Source organism: Aythya ferina (genome assembly GCF_964211825.1).
Source record: "Aythya ferina genome assembly, chromosome: 8".
Classification (NCBI taxonomy): domain Eukaryota; kingdom Metazoa; phylum Chordata; class Aves; order Anseriformes; family Anatidae; genus Aythya; species Aythya ferina.
In genome coordinates, this window is record NC_140304.1 from 12,954,313 (window position 1) to 12,972,069 (window position 17,757).

Here is a 17,757-nt window from a genome sequence, read left to right on the forward strand (position 1 = left end):
AAAAAAAACACTTAGGTGTTTGGTCCCCACTGTTCCCTTGAATGTAACACATCTTTTATTCTCAGCCAGTTTATATGCATTTGTTCATGTGACAATCTTCTTTTACATTAGATGTTTCTTTTCCATTTGTTGTGTTCCAGGGTATGGATGAAGAACCTCTTCAAGTTTTGTGATGTGGGAATAATACATTTTTGAAATACTAAAGTGAATTAGGAAATAAATTTAAAGTAACTTAGCTTCAATAAATGAAGTGTTGGCTGCCTAAATAGCTCTTTAAAATGAACCCTGAGAAATTAAAATTCATCTAGTTACCAACACTCTGAGCTGCATTGACTTAATTCAATTTATTTCCTTGCCAGCAGTATATTTTTATTCTAATCTAACTGCCTATTAAATTTCCATCTCAAATACTTGTCACTGAAGGAACAAATATAGTGGGTTGATATCAGAGCATTCAATGTCATTATCAAACTAGAAATGACAGGGTGAATAATATATTAAAGAACTCATACTTAACTGAAAGTCTCAGTGAGCTTAAGAAAAACCAGTCTGATGCCCCACAAAGGCCTCCTTTAGAAAGTCTTTGTATGCATACACAGCAGCAGGAAAAAATCCCACTATACGTGCTCGCTTACATCCAGCACTGAAAAAGAAACCCTTAAAGGATCAAAAGGAAACACAAGGCACTGTTATGGAAAACAATAAATAAACCTCACATTGTTTCTGTTACCTCCTTTTACTTTTGAAAAGAACCTTAGCACGGAAGTGAATTAAGAAGCTTGTGTACTTCACTTTTTACAGTTAGACCTAGTCAACCACTTGCTCCTTACCTTGTCTATTTGAACAAACTATTTTACTCTATTTTGCTCTTATCTTCCCTTGGTCACTTTCACACAAACGAAATGGTGAGAGGACAAATGACTTACCCCTCTCCATCTGAGACTGGCAGAAGACTTGACAGGAGCAGTGGACTATCTCACAATCCCCTGAATGCATTATTAATCTTAGGTAAACCGCTTTTTGGGAACATTAGCCGACACACTGTAAGAAAATGTTCAGCTCAGTAAGCTTTGTCTAGAGACTACTTCCTTACAGTGGTTTTGATATTATAAGCTTCCTTGAGTGAAAGAGATCAAGAGATCATTCTGTCTGCATGGAGTCCCACTGAAATCCCTTGGGCTCCGCGTCCAAATACACCCACATATAGCCCTGGCAGTATCAGAATTTAAATGATTTGACTTGCCCAGTGTTTTTCTTGCTCTGTCTGAAAGACGTGGCCATGCCACTGATGGCTTTACCTTCACACATCATCAGTGTCAAACCATATGATTTAACCAGGATAACCGATATACTTTTTCCAGATACACTGGAGCAGATGTGCTCTGACAAGTTCTTGCTTGATTATTTTATGTATTTATGACCCCCTGGAAAGTATAGGGTATAATCTCAGCAGAGCTGGCTTAATCTCCAGCCTGGCACTACCACTGCTGTACACTGACAAACATTTTCTTCTCCATTGTGCCTCAGTTTCTCCCTCTGCAGCAAAATGGCAGTATGACACCAATTCCCTCCGTAAGGGGCTCTGAGACCTGTTAATGAACCCCATGGTAAAAGCAGATATTAACTGCTCGCCAAGGTTAAGAACAGAACAGTAAGGCACCACTACTCTTTTGTAACAGCTTCCCCTGACATCTTATAACCATCAGGTCGCTTAATTTGAGTCCTCATACAGCCAAAGGCAACTGGAAGAACAACAGCACAAGGAACGCAATTTAACCAAGATGTTGTTTAGTAAATATTTGTAAGATACCATAGTAGCAAGCATGATATGGCTTTTTGTAATGGCTAGCAGATATTCTCAAATAACCAAATGGCTAATACATTTATCCTCAAATAGTTTCCTTATTCCAACACCTCACAAATTAAATGCAAAGCTGTGTGCAATAACCTTACGTTTAGACACTGACTCCTACAAAGAAAAGGAATCTACTTGAAAATAAGTAATAATATACAGATGTCTGTGACAAGACGTGAACTAAGATTTAAGACGAAGCCTGGGGCATATTTCACATTGGCTCTAAGTTTGCATGTTCATGCCACATTGGTTCTGCTCTTTATCATCTTACATGCATAGCTTCAACCCCTTTATGAAAAACATTCTTTCTGAACAGGGACAGAAAGCACCACATCTCCCCCTTCTCTCTGTTCATTCAACAATACAGTTTGGGATTTATTACAAAGTAAGCTTCATACAAAGACCTTTATGTACAACCTTGTTTCCAGCTAAGTGACCAAATTCCTTTGCAGTTTTGGTGGTACACAGTACTGCAGGCAAGATGCCCCTGGAAGGGATCATCCCTTCTCTATAGCTGTGTTATTCAGATATTACTGGAAGCAAGACTCTAGATCAAATTAAAATGGAACAAGTAGAAAATAAGAACCATATTCTCAGTATATCTGACACTTTGCTAGTTGAACATCAAAGACATTAAATACAAAACACCACCACATGTGCTGTTGAATATGGCCTCTCTGAGTCATTACAGCTGATACACTTCAGGGAAAAGTTGCTGTATTCTGCAACCTTTGAGGCCTCTAGACATACCTGTCCCCTTCCACCAACACTAGTAGTTTACATAAATGAAAACGTGTTTTCACTGTGAAACTGGAATGCCATGGGCTTAAAAGCAACAACCAGCTGAAGCATTGGCGAGGTTAAATTCCCATCCCGTGGCTTTTGAGGTTGAACAGACAGTTTTCTGTTGGATGGATCCTTATAAAACACAAGGACTGGATCCTTTCTATAAGGACCAAGACTGCACCATTCAATTGCTGTCCAGTCTTTAACAGATTCCTTCTGCAATGGAAGGTGAGGCTGTTGAGAACTACCTTGTAATTTTTCATGCTGTCAATTAAATGCTTGTGATTGCTTCTGGGTCAGAACAAGATTAGAAATGGTGCTGGTATGCATTATTTTTTCTATAACTATTTATTCTTACCTGATAAGTCCCTACTGCTCTCCTCAACTGTGCCGATACAGCTGTGTGGGTCTGTCCTGTAATGCAGATTATTGAAACAGTCACCTCTAAAAAGCAAAATTCTGAAGGAGGGTTGTTTTAAATATACTTTTCAACATAGCTCTCATGTTTTTGTTATCAAAAGTGTTTTAATTTTCATTAATGTACATTTAGATGGATTACATCAAAGAAATTAAGAGATTAGCAGGAACATTTCAATTATTACAGCCATCATAATATTGGATGAATATTATTTAAATAATCAAACTATAATGCTTTCAGGGCATAAGCCAGTCATTAACTGTCAAAACTTACTTACCTTGTAAAAATGCCCTCCATAGCAGTACACTTCTTTCCCCTGAAACCTCCGGTACAGGTATCAGAAATAAGGTATTAGAACAAAAGCAGCACCAGTATAACACAACATCGTAGATTTCAAGACTGATGGGGAATTGATTACTGAGGTGAGAGTTACTCCAGTTTGGAAACTTCCTACATACAACGTTTTGGATATGTAGCACAAGTCAGAAGTTCCTTAAACGCTTGTGAACAGCAAATATACCCAATCAAGCTATATAACAGATCACAGTTATTGCAAGCACCATTTAGACTGTCTTGTTTTGAATAAATCTTAAATACATGTTTATGCTCATTGAAGTGCATACTGCTGTTTCAGCATTGGGAAACTCATGATTTGCATATGCTTTTCCCAGTTCTATCACATAATGCTACCGAGCCGTTCACAACACTGTAAATTTTCCTCTAAGCCACTACTTTGAATTGTTCCTGTATGAGGCAATAGTTCTCTCTCCCCATGCTTGCTCAGTACATTTCCATAGATCTCTGCCTACAAAATGAGCTTCTTCTATACTCCTGACAGTAGTTCTAAAACAATAAAGGAATTCTGCACAGTTGCCACACAAGCCACAGTTTACCCCTGGCTGCAGTGTGCCTTTATGACGAACAATGAATTATCTGAATGCTTAACTATACTTTTTGACCTTATAACAGTTCACCTCCTTATTCTTTTTCCTTAACGAAAGCGAAATATTTTCCTACCTGAAAATAAAATGAAGGATACATTAGCACATTGCTGCTAGCTGTATTCTTGTATGAGGTCCCTCTTTAGCTTTAAAATGGATTCTTTTGATGCAGATTTTTTTTTATTATTTTTTAATACACTCCTTTTTCCCTTTACACCTTTCAGCAGGCCTTTTTGAGTATTTCAAAAGAAAAATTGCACCATCTCATAGCCTGGAACTTTTTATCAGGTCCCTAAGATGTTCTATCCCATTATACACATCAAATACAAATTGCTTCTTCTAAAGACGAAAAAGACCTTCAGCAAAGGCTAGCTTAGCACAGCAGCAGCTAACTGCCTCTTGTGCTAGTTCAGGAAAACAACCAGATTTTGGATCTGCATTTTGTCCTGAAGTTCCAAATTGAACAAAAATTGGGAACTGAAAGAGGCAAGTACCAGTGCAAAGATAAATATTGCCTATCTAAGGATGTATGTTTCAGTAATAATACTCTATTTAAGTGCAAATTGATAAAAACATTACTTACAAGTTAGAAGCATGGACTCAGTCTTCTGTAGGCAATTTATTTGCTGTTACAGAAACATGCCTCTCCACTGTTCAGTCAAGGCATACAGTTCATGCCAAAACACTATCCTCTGCCTACATCTGGATATCATCTGTTACCTAACATTCTCCTGGACAAAACCTGAGATTAATACAAAAGGATGATCTCCTCTTTTCAGCTGGCTTATTCCATGCCTCTGGCAGCACCTTGCCGTGGTTTGGTTCCTCCATTTCTCCCACAGACTCGAACCCTCCTCTCTCCCCTACATTAGGTTTCCTTCACGTGCAAAGAAAAATAAAAAAAAAATAAAAGAGATTAAGTTACAAAACTGAGGCAGTAGCACATACTTCTAACAACTTCTAAAGGAGCATACAAAGTCAATGGACTCACTAGCATATGCACCCAGTGAAAAACAGCTCAAAGTATCACCACACTGAAAATTGTTACAGCCAGCAAACACGGAAGGGGTTAGATGCCTCTCCCCACACCTGCCCTCTCATTCTATGTATTGAAGGCCCCCTCCTGTAAACTGTACTCTAAAAGACAAGAAAATCAGGAAAGAGGCCAAAGGAAATCTTGACATACTGCTTGATTTGGGGAAAAAAAAAAAAAGCTCTAGGGAACGCTCACTCCAGCCACTTCTAGCAGGCACTGCAGAAAGATGCTACAGCCCCTAGGAAAAATATATTTAAAGGCAAGAAAGTATGTGAAAGACAGAAGCCACAGACAAATGATGGATCTAACAGAAGAGATAGACAGACCGAGAATCACTAAGGTTACTGTGAAGAGAGATGCAGTTGGAACAGGCAAGGAAAGTGTTTTCCGTCCTTTCCCAGAAAAGGACAGCAGACCCAAGAACCACTTCAGACTTTCTTTCAGCTTTTCAACTCACAGTGTCAGGCTGCCTTATGCCTGAGCATGGGGTCATCACACGAGTCTTAATAAAGTTGCTCATCAGAAAACACGCTTGCCAGAAACACACAAGTAAGAAGAAGAGTTTTGGAAGAGAACGAGAAAAGATAGACATTACCAACAAATTAATTCCATCTTTCTTTTTACACTAGTTGATACAGTATCCTTCAAACTCAGCAACATAGAAATAACAAAAGGTGGAAAAGAAATCTGCCTTAGCCCTGCTCCTTTTGTAAATACATTTGGAAGAAAGCATTCTGTTGAGAAAAATAACAAAGAGAAGGAGCCCAGGGCTCATGATCTGACAAGCAATGACCCCGTAGCATTTCACGCCAAAATTTGCAAGATTATGTTTAGCAAGGCTGAGGGAAAATAAAAAGGCACTGAAAATAGCGAAACACCAAACAAAAAGCTAGTAATGTACAATACCTCACATGCTATTCATTTGTTCGTCATTGTTAATTTATGTTCTGTGTAGTTCCTCCTTCAGCTAAGAAGTCAATCTGCCTGCCTGAGGTCTGTTTTCAGTGAGCTTAATTCATCATACCTCCAAGCGTATAGGCAACAGGATAAAAAAAACAAAACTGATAAACTACCATGGTGAGAAAAAAAAAACAACATCATTTAGCTGAATAATCTCTACAAACAAAACCAACACAAATCTCTTCAATGAACTGTATTTTCCTGTTAGTTTATGGATGTTTGTATCAACTGACAGTGGAATATTTACTCACTACATTCCAGATGTTCATCGAGAAGAGTTAGAAAAACTCGAGCTGATCTCAGCATCATTCCAAAAGACAGTCAATCTCCATATTGCAAAAAACGGTGGCAGTTTTTGACATGAGAAATTAAAACTTCAGACACAGGCCATCTTTTAAATCATTTATTTTAGTAGGAAAGATTTTTGAAACCTGTACTTAAATTCATTGAAACTAGCTTATGCAAACACACAATTTTCACGCACACACACAGAGAATAAAGTATTAAAAATGTTGAAGAAAAAAAGGCTAGAGGACAGCCAAACTGCACATCACTCGGTGAGATCATAGTGCAATCGCTCTATCGCCATTAATGCCTCACACCAGCAGGGAATGTTAAAAACGGCTTGTGTTTACTACATGACAACCTTGATCCCCCCTCCAGTGATGGTTGGTCCCTAAAGGATTATTTTAAAACTTAGATATGATTTCCTGGTGCTTTTTATGCTTCAGTACTGTGGTATTTGACCGGATATACTCCCGTACACAAGGAGTTAGAGACACCTGTAAACAAGGCACCCTAGGACCCCTTCTTTCAACATTTGCTTCATTGATTTACACGGCTTTTCCATTTTATCTGTGAACAGCTTTGGAATGGTAAAAGATTCCTTCAAGAAACACATTTCAAGGCCAGAATCTATTCAAATAACGAGAACTAATATGCAAATCAACCACTAAAAGGAAATGTAACATTCACGATGCTTTTAGCCATTCAAGCTCAAGATCAGGCTAACAGCCATAACCACGCCACGATCTGCTGGAGCTTCATTTCATTACACCTTTTTTCTCAGTAACAGAACCTCAAGAAAACCTGTCAGCTCTGGTCTGCAACACGCCTGGCTAAACGAAATAATTGGTCTTTTCTCCCTTCACCTCACCCGTCTGTCGCCTCCAAAGATTCTCAGAAAGCATATGATAAACTTTAAAACTATCCTTCCCTTTCCGACATCTGAATTTATTACCACTATACTAAAACTACCATGTTTTTATAAGGATGCGTTCTAGGAAAACAAACCATTTAACTGCCTAAGAACAACATATTCTTTCTTCCGTTCCTCTTTCCAAAGGTTATGAAGTCTACAGCAGCTGTTTCAGTGAAGGACAGCACTCTTTGCCTAGTGTTGGCTCCAGAAATACAATATACAAAACCGAGCTTAAGGGATATGATGAAAGAATATTACAGATTTATTCAAGGTTTCTCTTCCCCCAAGCATTTTTTTTCCTGTAGTTTTTGTTAACAAAAAGCTTGTAAGAAATAAATCATCTCATAATTACATTCTTCAATGCTTAAACCAAAGGAAATGGGAGAGAGAAAAGGATGCTCATTTCTAATAGTGTGAGCTCGTAAGCTCATATGCTCCAGGCCCTGACTTGGACAACTCTTTTCACTTTTTTCTCCACTAATACATCCATTTAGAGATATACCAAAATTAAAATAAATTAATTTTCAAGAAGCCTGGGCAACTTCTGATAAAAGCTGTACAAACCCAGGCTACCAAATGCCACTGCATTTTTCCTAAATAGCGGCTATACAAACACAGAAAAAAAAAATACAAAAACTCAAGCCACAACTATTTTACATTGGCCAAAGCAACTAACTTCTTCTGCAGAAGCATAATGACTGTAAGGAATGTTACCCCTTGTTACATTAAGGACACAGTACGCAAGTCTGCCATTGTGGTACTCTCAGCACTGAAGTAACAGGATTGGTCTTTGAGTTAATAATAAGGCACTGACAAACGTCCTCCTTAAATCCAAAACACTCTCTCTCGCTACGTAACAAATTAGAATGATGGCTTTAAAAAGAGGGTAAGTTACAAACAAATTCAGTATCTACTCACGGATTCTTTTAATTAGAACTTTCTCAAGCCAAATCATCTTATCCACAAGCCATTTTTAAAGGAAAAAAAATGGAAGGAAAAGGGCAATACATAAATAATAACAAAGCTTTTAAAGCTTCACGTTGTTGGGAGAATAAGCCATGGACTGATGTGATTTATATGAGCCCTGGTGTCTTGATCTTGTAACAGGCAGCACGCTACAGCCAGCCATGGAAATGATTGGTGAGTTAGCATAAAAAAATCAAAAGGGCAAAGATTGAAGAAAAATGTCACTGAAAGAGCCAGAAGAAATGACATTCCATGATTTATCTTGATTTGCACAAGATTTCTGAAAGTTAAACCAAAACCATGAGATCAATTTGCCATTTATCAGGAGGATCTAAACTCCTAGAGTGTCTTAGCAGCACAAAAAAATGCAATTACTTCTGCTGGAAGAGAAAGCATTTCCTTTCAACATTTGTTATGTTTTATACTAATAGAAAAGGACTGTATTGGTGAAAATATATAAATGCAAATAGAAGAGGCTGATGTTGCAGGAAAAATTAGATTACATGCATTTACTTCTAGTGAGGAAAAGATACCTAATAAAATCCTGCTGTGTTCTTTTATGCTTCTTTTCTTTACTGCCAATATGTTTTCAAATATGAACACTTGTATAAATGCTTTTCTTGGTAAAAGTTCAAGTACTCTTCTGCAGTTGAGTTCTAAGGAGGAAAGTTAATGAGCAGATTCCCCAAAAGATACCAATTCCTCAAGCAACAGGCTAAAACAACTGCATAACTAGTGGGCTGCTTAATGTGCAATCCACTGCTATTATTTCCTTAACAGATCTTCCTTAAGTAGGATATGATTTTTACAGTAATTTAAAAAGCTAACTAACACAATTTCAAAGCTGGGTGCTAAAGCTCATTCATTAGGGATTTATATGCATTCATTCAGTACTTGTACAGCTTGCACCTAAATACTTAATGAATCACAGCAGCCTGAGCAATATCCCTGTGGCATGAAATGTCTGCAAAATGAAATACACGTCTGGGATGAGCTACATTTACTCAAATTATCAGAAGTTTTCAAAATGGAATCTTATCTGCTTTCTAAGAACACTGGAAGAGAAGTTCGAAAAACTGCGCAAAAATTCATGGATTAAGTTGGAAAGATAAGAGTTAGCAGTAAGTATTCAAAAACCAGTACCGAGGGCAATCATATATCCTTAATGCATTGCTCTAATTTCACAAACTGTTCAGTCATTCCCAAGACTGTTAGTTTAGCTGACAAAGTGGTTAGCAGTCAGCAGGTGACTAACATTTCCATGGGAAACCTTGCTATGAGGATCTACTCTGAATGCTTTTCATTCATATGTTTGCCAGCGGGGTACTGTAAGGGGCATCTTTAACTTCAAAATCAAAAACATTGTGAAATAAATTTACAAATATTAGCTGAAGAATTTCGTTGGTTATTAACATGGTAAAGAATGAGAGCATTACAAAAAAAACACATGAAGAGCAACTGTAAACTAACTGAAATAGCCTGGATAACAGTCTTACCTGAATAACGTGAGCTTCTTTCCATTGCTGTTTTCTAAGCACTGGTTTAAAGTTACGTTTTAAAAAATTCTTTTTTTTTTTTTTAAACAAAACAAAACCAACACTATGTTCTTTACAGTGCATTTGACTAATCCAAGTCTTTCCAAAGCTTAGCTGAGAGAACTTTCCCTCATGGAACCAAACCACCACGCCTCTTCCTGAGCAAGATCTATCACAAAATCGGTCATATTTCATTCATTCTGTGTTGCCCCGTAAGGCTAGTTGACCAAATATGAGATAAACCATAAGAAACTACTGAACTACTCATTGCAGTAAGTACCAATACTGTTTTCTGTCATTAATCACTCCAGTTACTCTGGCTACACATTTTAAGACACTCCTCCCACGATATTCAATCTCTCCCACAGAAAACAGTGTATCGGAGGGTAAGAAAACCAAAGAGGAGGAGGAGGCCTAAGAACAATTAAAGTCAGCAACATTTCAGTAAATGAGGATTTGTGAACTGTTTTCCCCACCATCCTCCTACCATAAAGCCCTAACTCAAAACAGCTGGAAAAATACAAAAAACAATAATAAATGACACCTCCTGACCTGGCTCTGCCTTTAGTAAAGCTGTGTGATGTCAGGCTGTGGCTCCCAGTTGCACGTTTCCTTTCACTGACAGAAAAACAGATACAGTTATGCTGCAATGAATCTATAATAGCTTATTTAAAAATTCAAAATCCACAGGCTATTATCCACAATGCTTAAAAAAGTACACACATTGCTAAAAAACACTTGTTGAGAAGAAACACGCATTAAATAATTTTTAAAACAAAAAACAAAACAAAACAAAACTGAAGTTGTGCAAAGTCTACTACAGTAACACTGCTGGCTACGAAGATGTTGTCTTCACTATACACCCAACGTGGGTTAACTGGGGCGACGTGTGAGTTCAAGAGGGATTCAGCACAAGCGACTCCTTTCCAAAATCCATGACTTCAGGATCAGAACAGACTATTCATTCCCCAAAGCAAAAAAAAAAAAAACAACTTGCAGAGGGACACAAATTCCCACGCTGTTTGTGGTGTAACTCTGACAGAGGCATCTTCCTACTGTTTTCCTTCTACCAAGAGCCAATTCTCAGGAATAATTTTAGAAATGTAACCCAGCCTATTAACATTTCACTCCACATCACCAAGTGTGTGTAACTTTTTTTTTTTTTATTTGCTTTAAGTGTGAGACTGGTTTATTCTTCTCTATTTTTTCTCCCCAGAAATCAGAAATTAATCACGTCCATTAAGATATTAACTCTGGAAAAAAAAAAAAACAACTGAATTTATAGGCTTCTACTCTTATGCAAGAGAAATGTACGTTTTCAAAATAATCACTACTAGTAGAAACCTTTATTATGTAGTCAGAGAACTCTGCCACAAACTGGTAGGTAGTTTGTTTCTTTTTGGAAAGGAGTATTCATGGTGGAATATGCAAGCTTATTTATGGCCACTAAACCACAGAGTCAATGAAACATTTCCTACTTCTCCACAAACTTCAAAGTTCTGATATCAGAGGAACATTTTGGACAACGTTTCCTTGCTTTACAAAGGTCATATTTTTGAAGATTAAATAAACACTCATCATCCAGAAAACACTATCTAGGTGATGTCAAGGAAACCCAGCCAAAGCAGGAATCAAAGTTTTATGAATGAAACACATTAAAATATGGTTCCCTTTTTACAAGCATTTTTTTTTTTCTGTGAGGAATTTCAGTGACCAAGAATTGTTCCTGTCGAGGATGGAATGGATGGAATTTTGATAGTCCCACACCTTTTTTCTCTTTATGTTATCCCAACTTTAATAAATTATTTGCCTGAAGATCAAAAAAGCTTCTGTATGTACGGTCGACTTTAGGCCATGTTATCCATACCAACACAATGTCATATGCTTTGACCAATGACAGATAATAAAATCAATTATTGCCAAATGAGAACATGAAAGCTCGAAATTGTGCCTCTATCATTTTAAAATACAGATCTTAAGTGATATTATGAAACACCATACACTGACAGTGGTCCCTAGCTGATAATTTAACAGATACCCAGACAAGTCAAACATCACCATGAAGTATACCAAGGTGGTGGTGGATTTTTTTTTGTCATTCAACCTTCATATGTAGGTGAGTGACAGGTGTAGAAACAAATGGGAAGAAAGCACTTGGCTCTGACCCAACAGCGCTTCCAGTTTTGTCTCTCTCACACACACACATGCGCACACCTGCCAACCACCAGAAACACGTGAATTGAGATCTAACCAGGAATTAGGTATCGACGTACCAAAAACATTTTTGGTGTGTAAGTGCTCAGCCTTTGTGCCACTCGCAGGCAATATGGCTCCCATACAGTACTCAGGTTTACAAGCTTACTGCTGTTTTAAACTTGCACTTGTTAAATTTCTTATAGGTCTGAGAGAAATGACATTGCTCCAGGCTCAGTGTGCCTGGGACAAGCTCCCATTGAGAACTCCTGGTATAGTCTAAACAACATCTCTACAGTGTGCAGTACCTCTTTTACCCAGCTCATACATAGCTTTTGATACAACTCTTAAATACCAGTTTACTTGCTTTCTTAAGAATACCTAAAAAGGTGAGTTATTTTCAAAATTAGTATAAAGTTAAAAGAAACTCAAACAAGCTACAATCTATTTAACTCAAGCACAGCACCGCCAGAAGTTTCACACACACTATTTGGTGTTTTCATTGTTGTTTTTCCTTTCACTCTTTAAGGCAGTGGTTTCCACAAGTCAGTTCAGAGAATTTAACGAAGCATGGTCCATGGCAATTCATGTTGCAACTCCATTTTTCATTTGGGGGACTCTACTCCCCAGCCATTAGTAGTTTTGTTCAGGGCTCCAGAGTTCAGATCAACTTGACAAGCTCTGTTCTGGCACAGACTGCAGCTGGCACATTTTCCATCAGGACCTCATTCTCAATTATGAGATGGTTTAAATTGTTCTTTTTTTGTTTGTTTGTTTTGTATTAGCCTGCTATTCAAAGGTCATCAAGTTGGCAGGAACCTGAAAACAAGAATACAAATAACTAATTCCACTGTTTCAGACACTATTCCACCTGCTTAAATGCACATTACAATGCTCAATCTGTCTCAAAAAAAAAAAGGAGGGAGATGCAACTGTCATTAAGCAGTACAAGTATACTTACAGCTGTAGAAAACCCAGGTATCAAAGTATGGTTTATGATTTTACTGCATGCCTTAGATCTTCTTAATTTTGATGAAATTTAAGATTCAAGTTGTCGACAAAGCAACTTTAACATGATAAATGTCAGCACTCAACTGTGCAAGAACCTTCTCACTTGAGTCCCACGAGATAGAGAATTCTTGGCACAGGTCAGTGAGTGATGTAGGCCCTCCAGTATTTTTAGGACTAATTTACAAAAACAAGGCATAAACACTTGCCTAGGCTTTTCCCATAGGAAACCTGAATGTGCGATGGAAACATCACTCCCTTTCATGAATATTAAAGCTAGTCTGCATTATATAATTTATATCCCCATTTTCTCCTTATCAGGAATTTGCCTGACAGCAACAACTCCTATTTACTCAGGGTACTAAAGAGCCACTAAATTCCAGATGACTGCCAATAAATACATAGTTTGGTCAGATTTGAAGCAAATTATTTCTTGCCTTGCATTTACTGTTTATCCACAGAAGCAAGAATGACCAACCGGGTTAAAGTTCCACCATGAAAATTAAAGATTATATATATTAAAATAGTTCCCAAAGTTATGCAGCTGGGTAGGTGCTTATTCTGTTGAAAGCACGCCTAAACATGCAATGTTATTAAGGGCATGACTGCATAAGCAAACATCTGTTTTTAACAGTTTTGTGAGGTGCCTCTCTAGGGAAAGCACTGGTCAGGAGTCAAATCGCAATCAGGAGAAAGACTTTAAAGAATCTTTATTTAAAACACATTTTGTATCTAAACCAACCTTTATTACCTAATGTTTGCATGAAGTGCTGCTTCTTTTAACACTGCAAGAAGGCTTGCCGTATAACTACACTCATATATGCCAGAAAACAGAAGGTATGCAACAAACAATGGTAAGCAGGGCTATTGGCCTTTTAGTGGCGGTCTTCTTCCATAACTCCTCCCCCTACCTGTCTTTTAAAACCTCCTGCATTTATCTTCACCTTGCTGCCATCCTTTCCCCAGGAAGCTGAACCAAGACCCTTAAGCTTGCTGCTTTTGCATAAGCTAGGAGCTGAATGCTTTAGACAGGTTTGCATTGTGTAGCACCGTTAAGCCTTACTGAATAAAAGCTGTCATCAGAGTGCAGTTTTCAGGCCTGCCTGGCAGTCACCACCTTCTTGCAAACTCTTTGCCATTATTTGCTACTATTTGCACTCTTTCCAGCTGGGAACACAATTTCCTCTCCTTTGCACTGTCTCAGATACATTTCCGTGACCCTCCTTACTCCTGAGATTTCTGTAAGAAGAACTGAACAGGAATGCACAGAAGGATCTGAAAAGGTCCTTAACTTTCCCCCTATTCTTAAGCATAGCCATGTAGAAACAGGCAACAAATTCATTAATATTTTTGCTTCAGGGACTTCAGAAAGTGTTCACTTAAAGATGCAATTTTGCTCATGAAAAAGTCAGTAACAATTTCTACGGGAACAGAATTTATCAGGGGTTGGAATAATCTTTTCTTCCTTTTTGAATCAGGGAAAATTCTGGTTTTGCTTTTGTCGTCTTTCAAACATACTCAGAACTGTAATATTTTTATATATTTTGGAAATACATACAAACAACAGAAAATTTGCATGCCCAAGACCTAACAAAGTAGCACCATAGAGAGGTACCAAAAATTGTTATTGAATACTACAGTTTATGGTTTTACTATATAACAATAAAATAGTCATTTTTAAATGGGCAGCTCTGGGACAGAGCTTTTAGCATATTCCTTCAATTTCTGAAATTTCCAAATTGCTTTAAATTAGCCTCAAGATAAACCCCCATTTTTCTTCATTACCACAGAAGCACTGAGGATGTGCTTACAAAGAGACAAACAAGAAAGCTAAGGCAAGTCAATAAACAGGTGAAATCAATGTCCAGGCTGGTCACTCTTCATACAGAGCCATCATTTACAGCTTAGTCATCTTAAAGCTCTGTCAGTTGTGAGCTCTTAACAGCTCGTAATTTTATTTCAACATCTTGCTCTCACCTGTTGTCTGTTGCTTTGGCAGGCAGCACTCAGGTGTTTAAACCAGAGCATTGCATTCATTCTATTTCCAGCTTGAAATTTGTAGGAATTTCCTAAGTGAGAAAGGTATGGGAAAAAAATGGATAAAGAAACACAGCCAATACTATATTTAAATCTTATCTATAGTCAAATAACTCGAAATTATAACACTACAAAAACATGTTATAGCAAAAGGTTCTTAAAACTTCACACTTTGGCATACATGGAGGAGCTTAAACAATTGTTTGACATAATGCAAAAAGTCACAGCTCATCTGTCTTCCTTTTGGACATTCGCGATTTCAACTAACACCAGTGTCAACTAGAAAAAAACACAAAACATTTCTCAGAACCGTACAACAAAAAACACAATTTTTGTTCAATGCCATTATTCAAATTTGGTATATCATAGTATTTTTATGAAGTGCAAAATGGCACTGAAATGCACTCTAAAGCATTTGAAAATATTTGAAAATTATTCCTAAATATTTTGACATATGTCAGACTGCTATTTTCAGTATCTCATGTTAGGCAGTGCTTACTTGGATTCAGAAATGTATTACAAAAATGTTTCAAGTTGCTGTTGCTAAATTTAAGCTGACAAGCTTAAACTAGAATAGACACTCAAAAATAAGATGTACTAAGCCTGGACATAAATAAAATTAATAATGTCAAGCTCCTTTATCAAAACTGCTAGTGATGCTCTTTGTGCTATGGAGAAGTAACAACTTCTTCAGTTTAAACTAAAATCAGGGCACTACGCTAGAATAAAGGAAATTATTTTTTTGTTCCTTATTTTTTCCACTGGCTTCTCAGTGCAATATAGTCAAATCTTACTGCTTTTCCTGGCAATAGCACTGCATTTCGATAGCTGTTTTGTTTTGTGGTTTGTTTTTTATTTGAAAGGTAGAGGTCGAGCACCTGGTACTAGCTGAATAGCAAACTTTTTATTGCTACTTACATTTTTGTGTACGTGAAAACGCCTCTGAATGGTCTAAATATAGTTTAAAAGAATGCAAATGAATACTTTCAAGAAAAACACAAACAGAGCTGTTAGTTTGGACAGTACTTAAAACTTCATGAAGGAAGACTTTAAGGATTCTCTACAGACAATTGTTCCCGCAGCGTACTAAAGGTATGATCCCTCTAAGAGCTGCTGATTAAGAAAAAAGTAGGATTTTTTCCTGTATCATTTAATTTTGCTGTGGAATTCCTACACAATTAAGTGTTTCTTCTGGGTATCACTGTGCTCTTGGTACAAGTGTTGCTCACCTTTCTCAGAATCAGTCAATAAGAAGAGATCGGGATGTTCAGGGTCATCTGCCATCATCACCATCCAGCCCACCACTGACACGTTCTTACTTGGAGTGGATTTGAACTGAAAATACAAGCAGAGATGTAAACTAGCATGAAACGAGAAGCCTCAGACAGACTAAGCAGAACAACTATTCAAAAGAGGCATTTTCAGTGCCACCGTCAAAAGACAGAGTAACTTTAGAGGAAGCACATCACGTAAGTAAACTTAAAAATTTTATATGGAATTAATGAAAACAGAACTTACCACAATTAATAAATACAAATTAAAAGGAACATCACGATCCATCAAATTGCATGTCAAACATCTAAACTGCATTGTATGGATACCATAGCATTCCTTATCATGTTACTCCACATGTACATATATCATTAAAAAATGCATCAAGTGAAAAGTTAGTCCCTTCACTGGAGAAGGATTGAACTCATCTTTGCTGTAACTATTCAAAGTTAACATACATAACGATTACAATAATATGTAATTGCATGTAACACAAGTCTTTTGGACATGGCAACACCAATGTGTTATTAAATATATCCTGATGAAGGAAATAGATCAAGTGAGAGTGAATATTCAGTAAACAAGACATTGTTATATTCAAAATGATGGGGTTTTCCTGTTTGAGGTGTTACTCATACATTGACATATAACTTATACCTCCCCTTCCAAGCATGATATCAGTCTCTCCTATGCTATTCTCTCTCTTAACAGCCCCTTGGTTCCACTCTCCTTTCCATTCACCTGGGCAATATTATTTTCTACTTTGCAGGCCTCCTCTTAGTTCCAGGCAAACTGCCCATTAAATCCCAACTTGCCCATTTTCAGGCCACAAGCTTCTTTCTCCCTGCTCTCCTTGTTTATCTGTTAGTAGACTCTCACAATCCACCTCCCGTTACTTGATCAGTCCCATTCTCTCTCCAAGATCTAACCCATAAAATCTCTCTCAAGTGTTTAGTTGACATATCTCCTCCTCCCACATTCACATGCCCACCACAGACTTCATCACTAGTCCTTGCGTTTCTACCCTCTGCAACGCTTTACCACATTTCTGTGCCCAGAAGGTCCAACTCTGCTATATGCTGGCCACTATCAGATGTGTTATTTTTTAAAAGCCATAAAGCTAAGACAATCTCCAAGGACATTTTAAATTATTGAAATCAATTTGTAATTCTAGAACACATTTTTCATACTAATTTCTCATAGCAAATTTACAGCATTAAACATCAATTGTCTTTTGTATCACCTAAAAATACTGTTTTACCCTTACTAATCCAATAAAAAGGGAACATCAGCAAAAGGAACCACTCCTGCTAATTAGTTTGAAGGTATTACAAAATAAGAGTACTGGATTACTCTCTATAAGGCAATATAATTGCTTCATAAATAAAATTCCATTGCAATTCTATAGTATAGAATTCATTGCAATGTATGGTATAGATTGGAATAACTGACAATTATGAGACGGCCTTGAATGCCTAAATAAGTTTACCTGTCTCGGACTTGTGAAACAGCCTATATTTTAAAACTCAGTTTAAAATACATTAGAACT

At 37.3% G+C, this 17,757-nt stretch overlaps 1 protein-coding gene and 1 long non-coding RNA gene across 8 annotated transcripts in view; both read right to left on the reverse strand.

Moving 5' to 3' along the window:
- Window positions 1–1,998: 1,998 nt before the first annotated feature.
- On the reverse strand, window positions 1,999–5,183 carry LOC311440856. Its single transcript, XR_014695635.1, has 3 exons — window positions 4,584–5,183; window positions 3,337–3,382; window positions 1,999–3,055 (listed from the first exon to the last, which is right to left on the reverse strand). It is a non-coding gene; the product is annotated as an uncharacterized lncRNA (long non-coding RNA).
- A 6,136-nt stretch (window positions 5,184–11,319) lies between these two features.
- RALGPS2 (Ral GEF with PH domain and SH3 binding motif 2) overlaps window positions 11,320–17,757 on the reverse strand; it is a 139,469-nt gene continuing 133,031 nt past the window's right edge. For 6 of the 7 annotated variants that reach the window (XR_014695742.1, XR_014695743.1, XM_084528650.1 and 3 more), the window contains 3 exons: window positions 16,166–16,271; window positions 14,877–14,968; window positions 11,320–12,710 (listed from right to left, as the gene is read on the reverse strand). Coding sequence is in view for 5 of the 7 variants with exons in the window: in XM_084528650.1 (XP_084384776.1) it covers window positions 12,681–12,710; window positions 14,877–14,968; window positions 16,166–16,271 (228 nt within the window). In the remaining 2 variants the exon portion in view is untranslated. The remainder of the gene's footprint in view (window positions 12,711–14,876; window positions 14,969–16,165; window positions 16,272–17,757) is intronic. The other variant, XM_084528653.1, reaches the window with a different exon arrangement.